General features: G+C 43.4%; 1 protein-coding gene across 2 annotated transcripts in view; it reads right to left on the bottom strand.

Moving 5' to 3' along the window:
• The window catches only part of PGM2 (phosphoglucomutase 2), a 38,137-nt gene extending 25,314 nt beyond the window's left edge, over nt 1–12,823 (bottom strand). The window contains exons 1-4 of one of the 2 annotated variants that reach the window (XM_010338181.3): nt 12,674–12,823; nt 9,444–9,611; nt 3,418–3,524; nt 531–615 (exon numbers count right to left, since the gene is read on the bottom strand). In XM_010338181.3, coding sequence (XP_010336483.2) covers nt 531–615; nt 3,418–3,524; nt 9,444–9,611; nt 12,674–12,754 — 441 coding nt within the window. In that variant the 5' untranslated portion in view covers nt 12,755–12,823. The remainder of the gene's footprint in view (nt 1–530; nt 616–3,417; nt 3,525–9,443; nt 9,612–12,673) is intronic. The other variant, XM_003927508.4, reaches the window with a different exon arrangement.
• Nucleotides 12,824–13,063: the final 240 nt, after the last annotated feature.

Genomic DNA, 13,063 nt, shown 5'->3' with positions numbered 1-13,063 from the left:
CCCAACAATTTGGGAGTCCGAGGCAGGTGGATCACCTGAGGTCAGGAGTTCGAGACCAGCCTAGCCAACAGGAGAAAACCCCACCTCTACTAAAAATGCAAAAATTGGCTGGGCGTGGTGGCAGGCACCTGTAATCCCAACTACTTGGGAGGCTGAGTCAGGAGAAATTGCTTGAACTCAGGAAACGGAGGTTGTAGTGAGCCGAGATCACACCACTGCACTCCAGCCTAGGCAACAGAGCCCTCAAAAAAAAGAAAAAAAATTTTGCTAACTCACTCAAATATCCTTAGAATGCAAGCAAAAGGAAAACTGCACTTAAAAAAAAAAAAAATTCCGAAGAATCAAAAGTTGAATAGTAGAGAAATAGTACTAGGATGTGGTAGAAACATTCCTGCAGAGAAAAGAAAATGCCTCATACGTGCCAAAGAGCTCCTCTGTCATTCAACAGTCCAATTCCTAAAGATGGTAAAATTCAGCCAAGTCCCAACCCCACATGTGACAGGAAATTACGAAAGGAAAGAGCTACTCACCACAAAGGGGGTTGGCGTTATATCAGAAAAGAGGTAGACAGGAATCCCTTGACTGATAAATGTGGTTGCAGCAAGTCGGGCAAACCTGAGAAGGCAGAGTGACAGGGAAGAAAAGGAGAGCTGAGTTACCAGGACTGTGAGTGATGGAAGGAGGAAATGAATGCTGAATGTTACTTAGGGTGAATTCGGCAGCCAGATCAAGGAGAGCATTTATTACGATCTTTACCTCGGCATGGGACAGCAAAGCTGGAGGACTCTCAGGAGTCATCTCATTTCACTCCTTTTTTACAGAAGTGAAACTAAAGGCAAGAAAGGCCAGGCACCTCTCCCCAGGTCCAACAGCCACTTAGTGGCAGAGGCTGGCTGCATCCCAGCCTTTCAGCTCTCCATCTAGCTCAGTGGTTCTCAGCCAGGGCAACTCTGCACCTTCCTCTTCCAGGCATCTGAAATGTCTGGAAACGTTTTTGGTTGTCACACTGGGGAATGGAGAGAGTGGCTCCTGGCAGCTAGTAGGGAGAGGTCAGGGGTGCTGTGAAACACCTTTCAATGCACCCTACAACCACAAGAAATCATCCCACCACTGTGAAGTCACATGTCAACAGTGCAGAGGCTGAGAAATCTCAGCCTAAGCCTGTCACAACCCAGCATACACCATGCAGACTGGAGTTCGATTAGAGATTGCTTTATTTGAAATATAAGACATCCTGGAGTATGCATGTGTATACACACACACACCCACACACACACACACACACACACACACACACACACATATCTTGGTTACAATCAGCCTTTGGAAGAAAACTTAATTCTTTGACATTTGTCTCAACTTCCACAGCAACTTGCTTAGGGCAAGACACAGAAAATGGCATCAAATCTTTCTTCATACTGGTGTAAAACACATTACCACAAAAATAAATGAGCCATTTACTTAAAATGAACAACATTATACCATCACTGGGTTAGACAATCAGATCATTCATCCTCTCCCCAAATACTTCTTGAGCACTAGCTTCATCGAACACTATTCTGAAGGCTGGCTGGGGCACAAAGAAGAGAGCTCCACTCTCTTTATATGTTACAAATGTGCACAAAAAAATGCAATGTGTTCTCTGCATATACTTCACAGTTACTGCTTACGTTCTCCAGTAGATATTTAAAATTGGAAGAATAAACATTTCTTCAGGTGAAATTCAGAAACTGCAGTTGTTTCCAACTCCTTAAGAAGATTCCACTCACTCATTACGAATATTTTACCATGTATTGGTTAAACGTTTACATTATGATCTCTGCTTGTCTTGCACATTGTAGGTGATAGAGAGTAGCTTTGAGTTCCACTCCATCCCATCCCATCAAACTCTGCAACCTGAACCATAAGCTTATATCAGTAACATCCTTCACTTTCAGGAAATGATATGGCTCTAAGGCCAGGGCAAAAAAATCTGTACCTTAATTGATAATGTTAACATATCTCTGAAGTTTGCATCAACCAGAAGCAGGGCAGTCAGCCTAAAATGAAGAAATTTAAGAAGCTCACCAGGCAGATTTAGCCATGTATATGCACTGTGCATGCTCTGAGCGGAGGATCTGACCTGCCCTGGGGTAGCAGAGGAGCATGCTCATGATCTGGTTCTAACTCTACATCCACTAATTGTAAATGACAAGCTGATGACACTGGTTTATACTCCATCATTCTCCTGTGAATGGAGCTCATGTGCATTTGTCCTCCAGAACTATAACTTTTCTCTTGCTTTATTGATAAAAATCATATTTTTTTGAGCTGCAAAGCTGAAAACTAAAGATCTTATGCCATCCTGAGTTCAACCTGGGGCTGATGCCACCTGGTGATTTTCCCCAGCTATGCAACCTTCCTCATGGCCACACATTTGTCCCCATGAGTGCTTCTGTCTTACACTGGAAGCTCCCGATGGGCAAAGACAGGACTCGATAAACCCATCCAGCTCTGTAAAGCTAATGAGACTTTTCATTAATATTCAATATGTGCAAATCTAAGAAACTACTGATACTCTGGAATGATTACAAATTGATCATAACAGAGGAAGTGTTCAAGTAAAAATAGAGGGTTACATAACATGGTTAAGAGCAGGGGTTAGTAACTACAGCGCATTTTGTAAATAAAGTTTTAGTGAACACTGCCATGCCCCTGTGTTTGTGCACTGTCTATGGATGCCTCTCTGCTCCATGGGCGAGTTGAGTAGTAGTGACGGGATTCATGTTATATGCAATGTGTGTGATATCCACGATTTGCCCTTCAGAGAAAAAGTTTGCTGATCCCTGGTACCAATCTCCTTAGGCTTAAATTGTGACTCCTCCTCTCACATTATAATTGCAGGGTAAAGAGATAAAAGTACATACCTTACAAGTTGCTGTGAGGATAGAATGGGTAAATACATAAGTGTCTGATTCATAATCAGCACTCAAATGATTGCTGCTATTACTATTATCATTGTCACCATCAGCATCATATACCTACAGCTACGTAAGAGAGTCCCACTGGTTTAGGAATATTTCAGAAATGCAGCTTGACGTGAGCATTCAAGAGTGGGAAGGGAGTCATGAGGCTTAGGAATAACAGGAAAAAAATTATGTATAACAAGGCAAATGAGAGGGAGAAATACTATTTCCAGTTAAAGAAATTTATTTCATTTAGATAGGTATTACATTCTAAATTGTCTAAATAATTTTATTTCCTCGCCCCAAATGTAAAACCAGAATCTTTAAAAGTTGCCAAGAGAATTTACCCATTGTTTTTATAGTTAAACAATGAGGCTCATGAATATAGTAAAGTCAAGTTATTGAGATGGTGATTAAAATAAAACTGCAAAGTAAATTACGGAAACATTATTTTGTAAAAATGTGTAAATACCTTCTGCTGCTACCCCCACTGGATGGATGGGCTCGGGCGTCAAAACTGATCACGATGCCTTTCTGCTTTAGGTCACTGAACTGCTTTTCCAGGTATCTGCAAAATCCCTACGAACACCCCATAGATTAAAACAGTATTATGTTTTGACATATTTTTATATATACAATATAGAAACATTAGCCAAAAATTACGTTTTCTCAAATTTCATAGGATAACACCATAGCAGGGGAGAAAATCATCTCAGTAAGGAAACAAACTGAACAGGAAGAAAATAAAGAAAGTAATAGCCTTGTTTATTACCCATGTGTTTTTGTATTAGGCACTGTGTTAGTTGTTGGTCACTTAGTAACTATTATCTCTAACCTTGGATCAACTTTGTTAGGAAATTTTTTGTTTCCTTTCCAGAGACAGGGTCTTGCTCTGTTGCTTAGGCTGGAGTGCAATGGCACGATCATTGCAGCACTGGTCACACTGGGGTCACCACCTGAGATGTTGATCACTACTTTCGAGGGGTCTGTCTTACAAACCCTGACTCTGCGACGGATGAATAAAATGCACTCATACACCAAGTCCAGTAAACGAGTGAGCTAGGGAGGTTGTCAGCTGCTATTGCAGCTACCTGACCCCTCACTAGCTATTCCTCCTCGCATTTATTCAGTATAGATTTTATAACAGAGGTTCTAAGTCGACAGGCTTGTGGATAATTGACACGGCTAAAAGAGTGGTTTTGCGAATGATAAAAGCTTTGGTTCTGGGGCCTAGAACAAACACTATTAACAGGTTAATCCCTCTTTGATCTTCCGCTGAGAGGACCTTCTGGCACAAAGTTTACATGAATAAGCAAGCTAGTAAAGACAAAGAAATATGGGGTAAACATACTTAACTGGGGAAGCTTCTTGTGGGAAGTAGAAAAGTTCCTTTTTAAAGTTTCCTTTCTTGTTAAAGAATAAGTTTGCTAATAACTCTGTTAAGCCCTAGCCTATGTAGCTGTTAGACATGCCATGCTTACAGGCATGTAGTACACTCTATGTCCCTGTACTTTAACGAAAAGATCTGTGCCGGACATGCTCTCAGGCACGTACCAGCTCTCCATTGCTTTTACCTGTTTAGAAAGGTTTTAAGTTGTTAGCCAATCAGGTTTTAGTTTAGATTGTGAGGTCTGGCTCCAGCCAACGGAGATCAGACACAGCAGTAAGGATGACCCCAAATGCAAAAGGGATCAATTTGTGTTTTCCTTTATTCTTTGTATTCTCGTGGCAAGATGGCTAGTGAAAGTTCCCTTCCTGCAGTCCAGGAAGTAAAAGTTGGATAGTTATCCTTAATCTTCACCTTACAACCTAATGCTCTAAGGTAAGGACTGTCTGCCTTCAGCCTGTTCTATTATTACAAGTTAATGAAAACCTTTTGTCCTTCTAAAAGATTTGAGACTGTATCTTATAACTTTCCTTAATATTTCCCTTAGTATTTTGTCAATCACCTTGAGTGAATCCTAACATCATAGTTCATTGTAACCTTGAACTCCTGGGCTTAAGCAATCCCCCCACACCTCAACCTCCTGAGTAGCTAACATCTCAGGTGCATGCTACTAGACCCAACTAATTTAAAAAAAAAAATTTATAGAGACAGAGTCTTGCTATTTTGCCCAGGTTGGTCTTGAACTATTGTCAAATGATCTTCCTGTCTTGACCTCCCAAAATGCTGGGATTACAAGTGTGGGCCACTGTACCTGGCCAGAAATCCCACTTTACAGATGGGTAAAATAAGGCTCAGAGAGGCATAGTGACTTGTCCAGTTTCAGATATTAGAGTAGTAGAGCCTGGATTTGTACCCAGCGCTGGTGAGAGGTGGTTCAGTGTACGGCTTAAAAACACACCCTCTAGAAGCAGAATCTGTGAATTTATACTCCATGCTGCCACTACAAGCAAATGACAAGTTCCTTAATGTCTTGGTGCCTTAGTTTCCTCTTCTGTGAAACAGGAATAACCATAGTACCCACCTCATAGGGCTGTTATAAGGAGTAAATGAATGAAAACATGCAAAGTGCTGAGAATTCAATACCAACTAAGTACTATATTAAGTGTTTGCTGTTATAAGCATTTTTTGGTTGTTATTTTCCTTAAAAGCCATACAAAACAAAGAAAACTCTAGTTAATTGGGCAAAAATAATAATTCATTTTATATTATTTACTTCACTTTTGCTAAAGGAAGTCTTATAAATACACATTAACTCTTTTTCTTTTGAAACAGGGTCTCACTCTGTCTCCCATGCTGGAGTGCAATGACATGATCATGGCTCACTACAGCCTCAATCTCTTGGGCTCAAGTAATCCTCTTACCTCAGCCTCCTGAGAAGCTGGGACTACAGGTACATGCCACGATGCCTGGCTAATTAAAAAAAATTTTTTTGTAGAGATGGGATCTTGCCACATTGCCCAGGCTGGTTTCAATCTCGTGGGCTCAGGCAATCCTCCTGCCTTGGCCTCCCAAAGTGCTTGGATTACAGGCATGAGCCACCACGACCAACCCATAACTTTTACTTTAGGTAGAAGGGGATAAATCACAGTCAATGCTAATTTAGAATGCCTTTAGCTTTTCTTTGACAAATACATTGCACTGAGCATATCTTCTGAGGCTGAGTGATGCAAGGAAATAAGGACATGTGTATTGGTTTTGTGGGTTCCCCAGAAGATACCCAGATGCCAAGATTTACAATAGTGACAGTTCCCCTCTTCCTGCTCAACCCTTGAGCTGTGGCCCCAGGGTTCCCTGAAGCAAAGAGCATTCCCATCTCCAGATTCTCTAAAAATCTCTGAGGCCTGCTGAGGATGAAGACCTGAATGAATGGCTAAGGGAAAAGGGAATTCTTACACTAGATGAAAGAGGGGGGTTTTCAGAAATAAAATGTTACTATAAAACAGAGGACGCAAGCTTATTTGTATGACTTCAAAAAGTAGAACTAAGACCAATATGTAAAGTCTACAGAAAGGCAGACTTTGGCTTAAAATAATGAAGCCATCTTTTAATAAGAATGGTCCAAAGATACAATGGCCTCTTTCAGAGGACAGCGAGTTTCCCATCACTGGTATGCTATGGCTAAATAACCTAAGAACACAGAACCCAAAATAGAGCAGAATGTAAATTAATTGGCAGAAGGAAATTATAACCTCTATCAATGAGGCAAACCACATAAAAGTTTCCTCCAGCCTCTGTCCTGTTTCCTCTGACAGTTTTTCAATCACATACATCTGCTTCTTAAACCAAGCAGGCAGATTTTGGGGTACATCAGAATGAGGCTCCACACCCACAGACCAGGAGGAAGGGCACCTACGCTACCATGAAAGTCTGATCAGTGAAAAGTCACCAATATATTTTCCTGTCAGCATTCTGTCAGGGAACACTACCCAAGACTGGGGAAACCTTTGTTATTTGTTCTGGGAATCCTCTTGCCTCTAATTTTGAATCCACTCCTAAGATTTTAAAGATAACACCTGCTGCTTGGAGAATCACTTGAACAGGAGGTGGAGGTTGCAGTGAGCTGAGATCACACCACTGCGCTCCAGCCTGTGTGACCAACTGAGACACCATCTCAAAAAAAAAAAAAATACACCTGCTGCTCAGATAAAACTTTCTTAACTCTTCACATCTCTGTCTCCTATTGTAAGTATCCAGAATAGGCAGAATGAGCACTTCAAAGTGGTGGTTTCATGGAGAAAATTATCCCAAGTGGTGGCTGGCTGAATTACATGATGTTTAGAATACTGATCATCTTGTTTAGCAAAGGAGTTTACCCTCAGCGGAGACCAATTCTTCTAGGAGGAAAATGGGTAAGATAGTCTTTAATGGGAATACATTTCACTATTCTTGGAGACTAGATATAGAAAAATTCAGGGGATAAAACTCTAGGTTAATCTAGAATCCCTTAGAAACCCCTAACAATTAGGCCCAATGGCAAGTGTGATCAACTGGATTGTCCATAGATGGCCCCAGTCATATAACCCATCCCATATGTTCCTCTTACAATGTGACATTAATGTTCCTCCAATGAGAAGTGGGTATCTATGCGCCCTTTCCTTGAATAGGAGACAGCCTTACGGACTCACTTTTAACAAACAGAATATGGTAGAAGTGACACTGTGCATCATAAAAGGTCATAAGAGTCAGTAGAGCTTCCAGCTAGGACATTCTGTGTCTCCCTCTCTGGATACTCCACTGAAAGCTAGCCACCATGTTATAAAGAAGACCAGGCTACATGCAGGGGTTCCGGCCCCAGGTAAGATGCCAGCCAATAGCCAGTAATAATTCCAGGCAAGTGAATGAAGCTGCCTTCAAATGGTTCCAGCCTCCAAACTGGCCCAGGTGGTGCTGACTGGTGCAGAGACAAGCTGTCCCCATTGAATTCTACCAAAGATGCAGATTTGTGAGCAAAATAAATGTGGTTACTGTTTTGAACCATTATATTTTCCATGATTTGTTGTACAGCCGTAGCAACTGGCACAGAAGGCAACCTTATTTAACAGCAGGGTTCCTACGTTATCCATAAACTGAACAGGGTTCCCATACTCACCCCATTCTAAGTCTCTCCTCCAATGTCTCAGGGAGCCCTACCGCTTAATAAGAGTTTCTGACCAGGAGTTCCCATGGAAATCAATTTTTTGTTTTTTGAGAAAGAGTCTTGCTCAGTTGCCCTGGCTAGAGTCCAGTGGCGTGATATCAGCTCACTATAACCTTGCCTCCTGGGTTCAAATGATCCTCCTGCCTCAGCCTCCTGAGTAGCTGGGATTACTTGTGCACAGCACCACACCTGGCTAATTTTTGTGTTTTTGATAGAGACAGGGTGTCACCATGTTGTTCAGGCTGGCCTTGAACTCCTAAGCTCAAGTGGTCCACTTGCCTCAGGCTGGGATTACAGGTGTGAGCCATCGTGCCTGGCCCCATGGTAATTCTATACCCTTAGTTAGATAAGCTTTCCTTATTGGAGTTTCGTTACAACAGCCCAGCTCTGCCTTTTACACTGGGTGTATATGTGAGGCTTATGTAATCACTAGGAGGCGATTTTTTCTAGCCTTTCGTTTCCCAGAATTAAAGTGACATTCATCATTAACAGGTCTAAGTTGAAGAAACAGTGACAAGAATAACCTGTTCTATTTCATTTCCCTCATAAACAGTACTCCCAATACCCAGTGGAAGCTTTTCTGTTTTGTCAAATTGTTAGTCTCCTTCCTAAAAGCTGGGTCTAGACTCTGACAAAAATATTCACAAATTAAGGTAAGGAAATTCAGACTCAATTCATACTAATACAACAAAGGAGAGGCCGGGCGCAGTGGCTCACGCCTGTAATCCCAACTCTTTCATAGGCCAAGGTGGGCAGATCACAAGGTCAAGAGAGCAAGACCATCCTGGCCATCATGGTGAAACCCCGTCTCTACTAAAAATACAAAAATTAGCTGGGCATGGTGGCGCGCACCTGTAATCCCAGCTATTTGGGAGGTTGAGGCAGGAGAATTGCTTGAACTTGGGAGACAGAGGTTGCAGTGAGCCGAGATCGTGCCACTGTATTCCAGCCTGGGCAACAGAGTGAGACTGTCTGAAAACAAAACAAAACAAAACAAACAAAACAAAGGAGAACAGGCTCTTGATAATTCTGGCAGTTAGAAAAGTTTTTTAGCACTTGCCGTGAAATTATGGCAAAAACAACAGGACCTTAAAAGTTGTCAGCTTAGCTGGTGCATTTATACTGGAATGAAAGCGACATTAGAGAATCTGTTTGTTTGAGTCATTCTCATTTCCCCAACGACTGGCACATAGTAGGCACTCAGTAAGTGTATTAAATGAATGAATGGCTATATGATTCCTGAACAAGTGCTATTTCAACCAACTGTGCAAGCCTTACTTTATGGAGCAAGTGGTGGCGACTTCTTGTGTCTAGTCAAGCTGATGAGACACATCCACAATTAAATCAGATCTGTCAAATATAAAATGAGCTAGAGGGATACATTGAGTTACTAAGAATTATAAAAATGTGGTACCTGTGTAGTCTGGATGATGGTCAAGTCATTCATACGAGAAATTCCAGGGCCCATGGGCGCTCGAAGGCCAGCTGTCCCAAACTCCATTCGGGCCCCAAAACATTTTCGTAGTTCTTCTTTATTACCTTCTGCTATTAGTCGTTTCACTGCCTCTAAAGTTAAGGAATTCTGCAGGACAAAAATACAGCCAGACAAATAAGTGAATGAAAAGCAAAAACACCCACAATATCATTCTAACCTATAGGGAAATATATATAGACACACACCTTTCGATTTTCTGATGCTTTTGAAATTTGAAATATGAAGTCAGTCTAACATAAGTGTTCTTTCCTTTCCTGTCAAGTTCAGCACTTTTGGAGAAATGGAAGCCGAGGTTTTAGCCTATGAGTCTAATCCCCAGAATGTAACCTCAGCATACCGCTTGCCAACTCTAGGTGCTTGCGCAGATTAATTTGGTTCTCAAATTCTCAGTTTTCCCATTTGCAAAATGGGAATAATCTAGAACTTCCCTTACACAAATTTTAAGGTTTTAAGGTAGTTTACTTCAAATTAATGTAAAATCTCTTTCTCTACCTGGCACTTAGTTGTGATTAAATGTTCATTTTTCTCTCTAACGTTCTCAAATTTTCCAGAGAGTGACAGATTACACAATTTAAGTCAAAACCTTAGTTTTGCAATGTTTTATAACTTATATCAGGCATTCACATACCTGGTCAAGTCTGAATCTTGTAACAGCTCCAAGAAGCAGGCAAATAACAGAAACCCAATTTTACAGATGGGGAAGGCTCAGAGATTGAGTGACTTTCTTAAATTGCATGATAAACATTAACCTAGTGCCTTTTCTCTAACACTAACTGTTTCAAATAGACACTAACAGGATTCACTTAAGTTCATTATACATTGTCCTGTTTTTTTTGTACAGTAGTTACAGAAAATGTTAAGGTTGGAGGGAAAAAATGACAATCACATTAATTTCACATGAGGCTTTTAAATTATGAATCCAGGAAAACAACAGAGTAAGTACTTTATATTCCTGTTTTACAGTCATTATCCATTTAGATGTGCACTCACACAGGATGTGGCTATGTAAACTTTGGAATACTACTGCAATAAAACCCTGGCTTTCTGGAATTAAGCCCACATTTCCAGATTGTTGCAGATCCAATAGGAATCAAATAAACCTCAACCTTTTTTGGTGAAAAGCAGCAGATACTAATTACAGAACACAGTCTTACCTATCAGATTGTCAGGTGCCCCCAATTAAGGGCTCTGATCGGGTACATAAAAGAGGCTCAATAAATATTCGTAGAGTGAATCAGAAAACATGGGCTTCACTGCCACACCCAATAGCAAATGATTTTCCCTTGTTCATAATGTAGGTCTGGAAAATCTTAATTGGTCTTTGGTATCTACGAAAGACCAAGTAGCCTGAGAGAAACAAATGAGACAGAAAGATAAGAATGAGAAGTCAAGAGGAGAGCAGGATCAGAATCACCTTTGGGAGTGACCAAAGCTGACAGCAGAGAAAAGAACAGGGATGAAGGCATGCTAGAAACACAGAGGGCACCTGCCAGGGTGCCTTGCCAATCGCGGGGTGAAGTCAGACTAGAGGACTACAATGCTTTTAGCTGGTGGGAGGTTCGCTGGAGAGTGAATGAATGGTCTTCTCAGTTACGGCCAGTCTCAAAGCCAAATAAGAAATTAAGGGAGGATAGAACAAGAGGAGTGATAAAAATAAAAAATATAAAAAGGACATCTCTCTACCAAGAGAGGTACAATCTTTCTATACTACAGATGCAACACTGTAGACATTAGGTTGCTTTTTTCTTCGTTTTCAAAGGGAAAGGCGTTATGAACTCCGACTTCAAAAGAATTCTATACTCTGCAAGTTACAAGTTATCAGAAAGGGAAATATTTTTCTTCCCTTAAGAATCACAAAGTTATCTTCCCAGGAGAAGAAAAACTCCCCCAAGGAGTTGCCAATAGCATCCTGGAAATGGGATTTGCTGACATTTTATTAGTAGGAGCCAGAGAATGGTCAACAAAGACCTGGCCCCTACTGACCTTGTAATCTATCTCCTTTGTTCATTCAAGTATTTTAGTGACCTACTATGCGTCCTGCCCTATGCCTATGCCAGGCACTATAAACCAAGGCAGTGAGAGCAGACAGGACTGGCCACATAATTTACAGAGGTCCAGTGCACAATGAAAATAAGTGCTCTCTTGTTCAACCACTAAGATTTTTCAAGACAGGACAGCAGGACATTAAAACAACAGTAGGCTCTTCTAGGTCCGGGAGTCCTGGGCGACGGCAGGGGTCTCCTGCCCCTGAAGACAGACATTAAACAAACCTACAAACAAGTGTTTTTGGAGTTTTTTGTTTTTACCCTTTGCAGCAAGCGCCATAAAGGAAAATCACAGACCGTTCAGTGGGAATATTAGGGAGAAACAATGTACACTTCGAAGCCAATGTGTAAGCAACATTTAAGTTAAATATGAGTCACAAAGGGAGAAACAAGTTCAGCAAAAGAGAGCAGAGAAGGGCATTCCGAGAAAACCGAACAGCAAGCAGAACAGGCAGGAAGGGCGAGACGCAAGTTAGAGAGGAGAGAGGGAGTGATGTCCAGAGCTGGGTTCCCGATTCTTTCTTTGGTCCAGCATCTAAGAAAGGGAATGATGGGAGAGAAATCCGTGCTGTGTCCAAAGGGTTCCTCCTGGGCTGTCAATGTTCCAAGGGCTACTCCTGAAGCCAGGCGGGCCCACCCGGGAAGGCCCACGTTTGTAACCAAGCCCTCGGGATGGAAGGACCGGACTAGAACGCTGCTCTACAAAGGTCCCAGCGGCCAAAGGAGTAGGTGGGACAGAGTGATTCTGGGTCCATGGGCATGCACAGCCGACTACCAAAGGCGAGCCAGCGGTCTGAGTGACAGAAGGCGTGCGCGCCTCAACCACACAGCGTCCCGGGCCTGGCCGCGCTTAGACCACCAGCCTGGCTCGCTCCTCTACTCCGAACTTGCAGTCCGGCCGGCCGGATAGCTGGTTTCGTCCGCGGACAACCTTTCCCGACCTAACTCGGAACGTGCCACTTGCCGGCCAGGCCGAAGGAAGCCTGGCAACGGCCGCGCGCTCCGCCTGGGGCTCCCCGGGGAAGAAGCGGGGCGCCCGGGGAGGGCGGAGCACCCGGCAGCCGGTACTTTTCCGGGCGCTCCCCGCCTGCTGGCGCCCCTCACCTTGTCCCAGCGCAGCCACCGGGCCGTCTCCTGGTCCAGCCGGGCGTCGGCGCCGGGCCCACGGCTTTCTGGAGCCGCCATCGCTGTGCTTGCGCTGCCGCAGCGGAGGGAAAGAGGCGGCGAAGTCACCCTTCCGGCCCGGCCGGCGAGGCGGAGGCGGAGTCGGGGGCTGGGGCGGGGAGAGCCGGGGCGGGGAAGGCGGGGAGGGCGGTGGGGAGGGAGAGCCGGGGCGGGGGAAGGGCGGGGAGGACGGTTGGGGGGACGGGAAGGGAGAGCCGGGGCGGAGCCTGCAGGCCCCTGGGAAAGTGACGCGCTTCGCGGCGGGCACGCCTCCGCGCCGTCTGCGGGTGCGCCACGGCGGGTGGGAGTGAGCGAGGAGGAATTGTGGGG

The sequence above is a fragment of the Saimiri boliviensis genome, chromosome 3 (assembly GCF_048565385.1).
Source record: "Saimiri boliviensis isolate mSaiBol1 chromosome 3, mSaiBol1.pri, whole genome shotgun sequence".
NCBI classification, from domain to species: Eukaryota; Metazoa; Chordata; class Mammalia; order Primates; family Cebidae; genus Saimiri; species Saimiri boliviensis.
The sequence above is the reverse complement of the archived record's forward strand: the minus strand, read 5'-3'. Positions and strand labels throughout refer to the sequence as shown.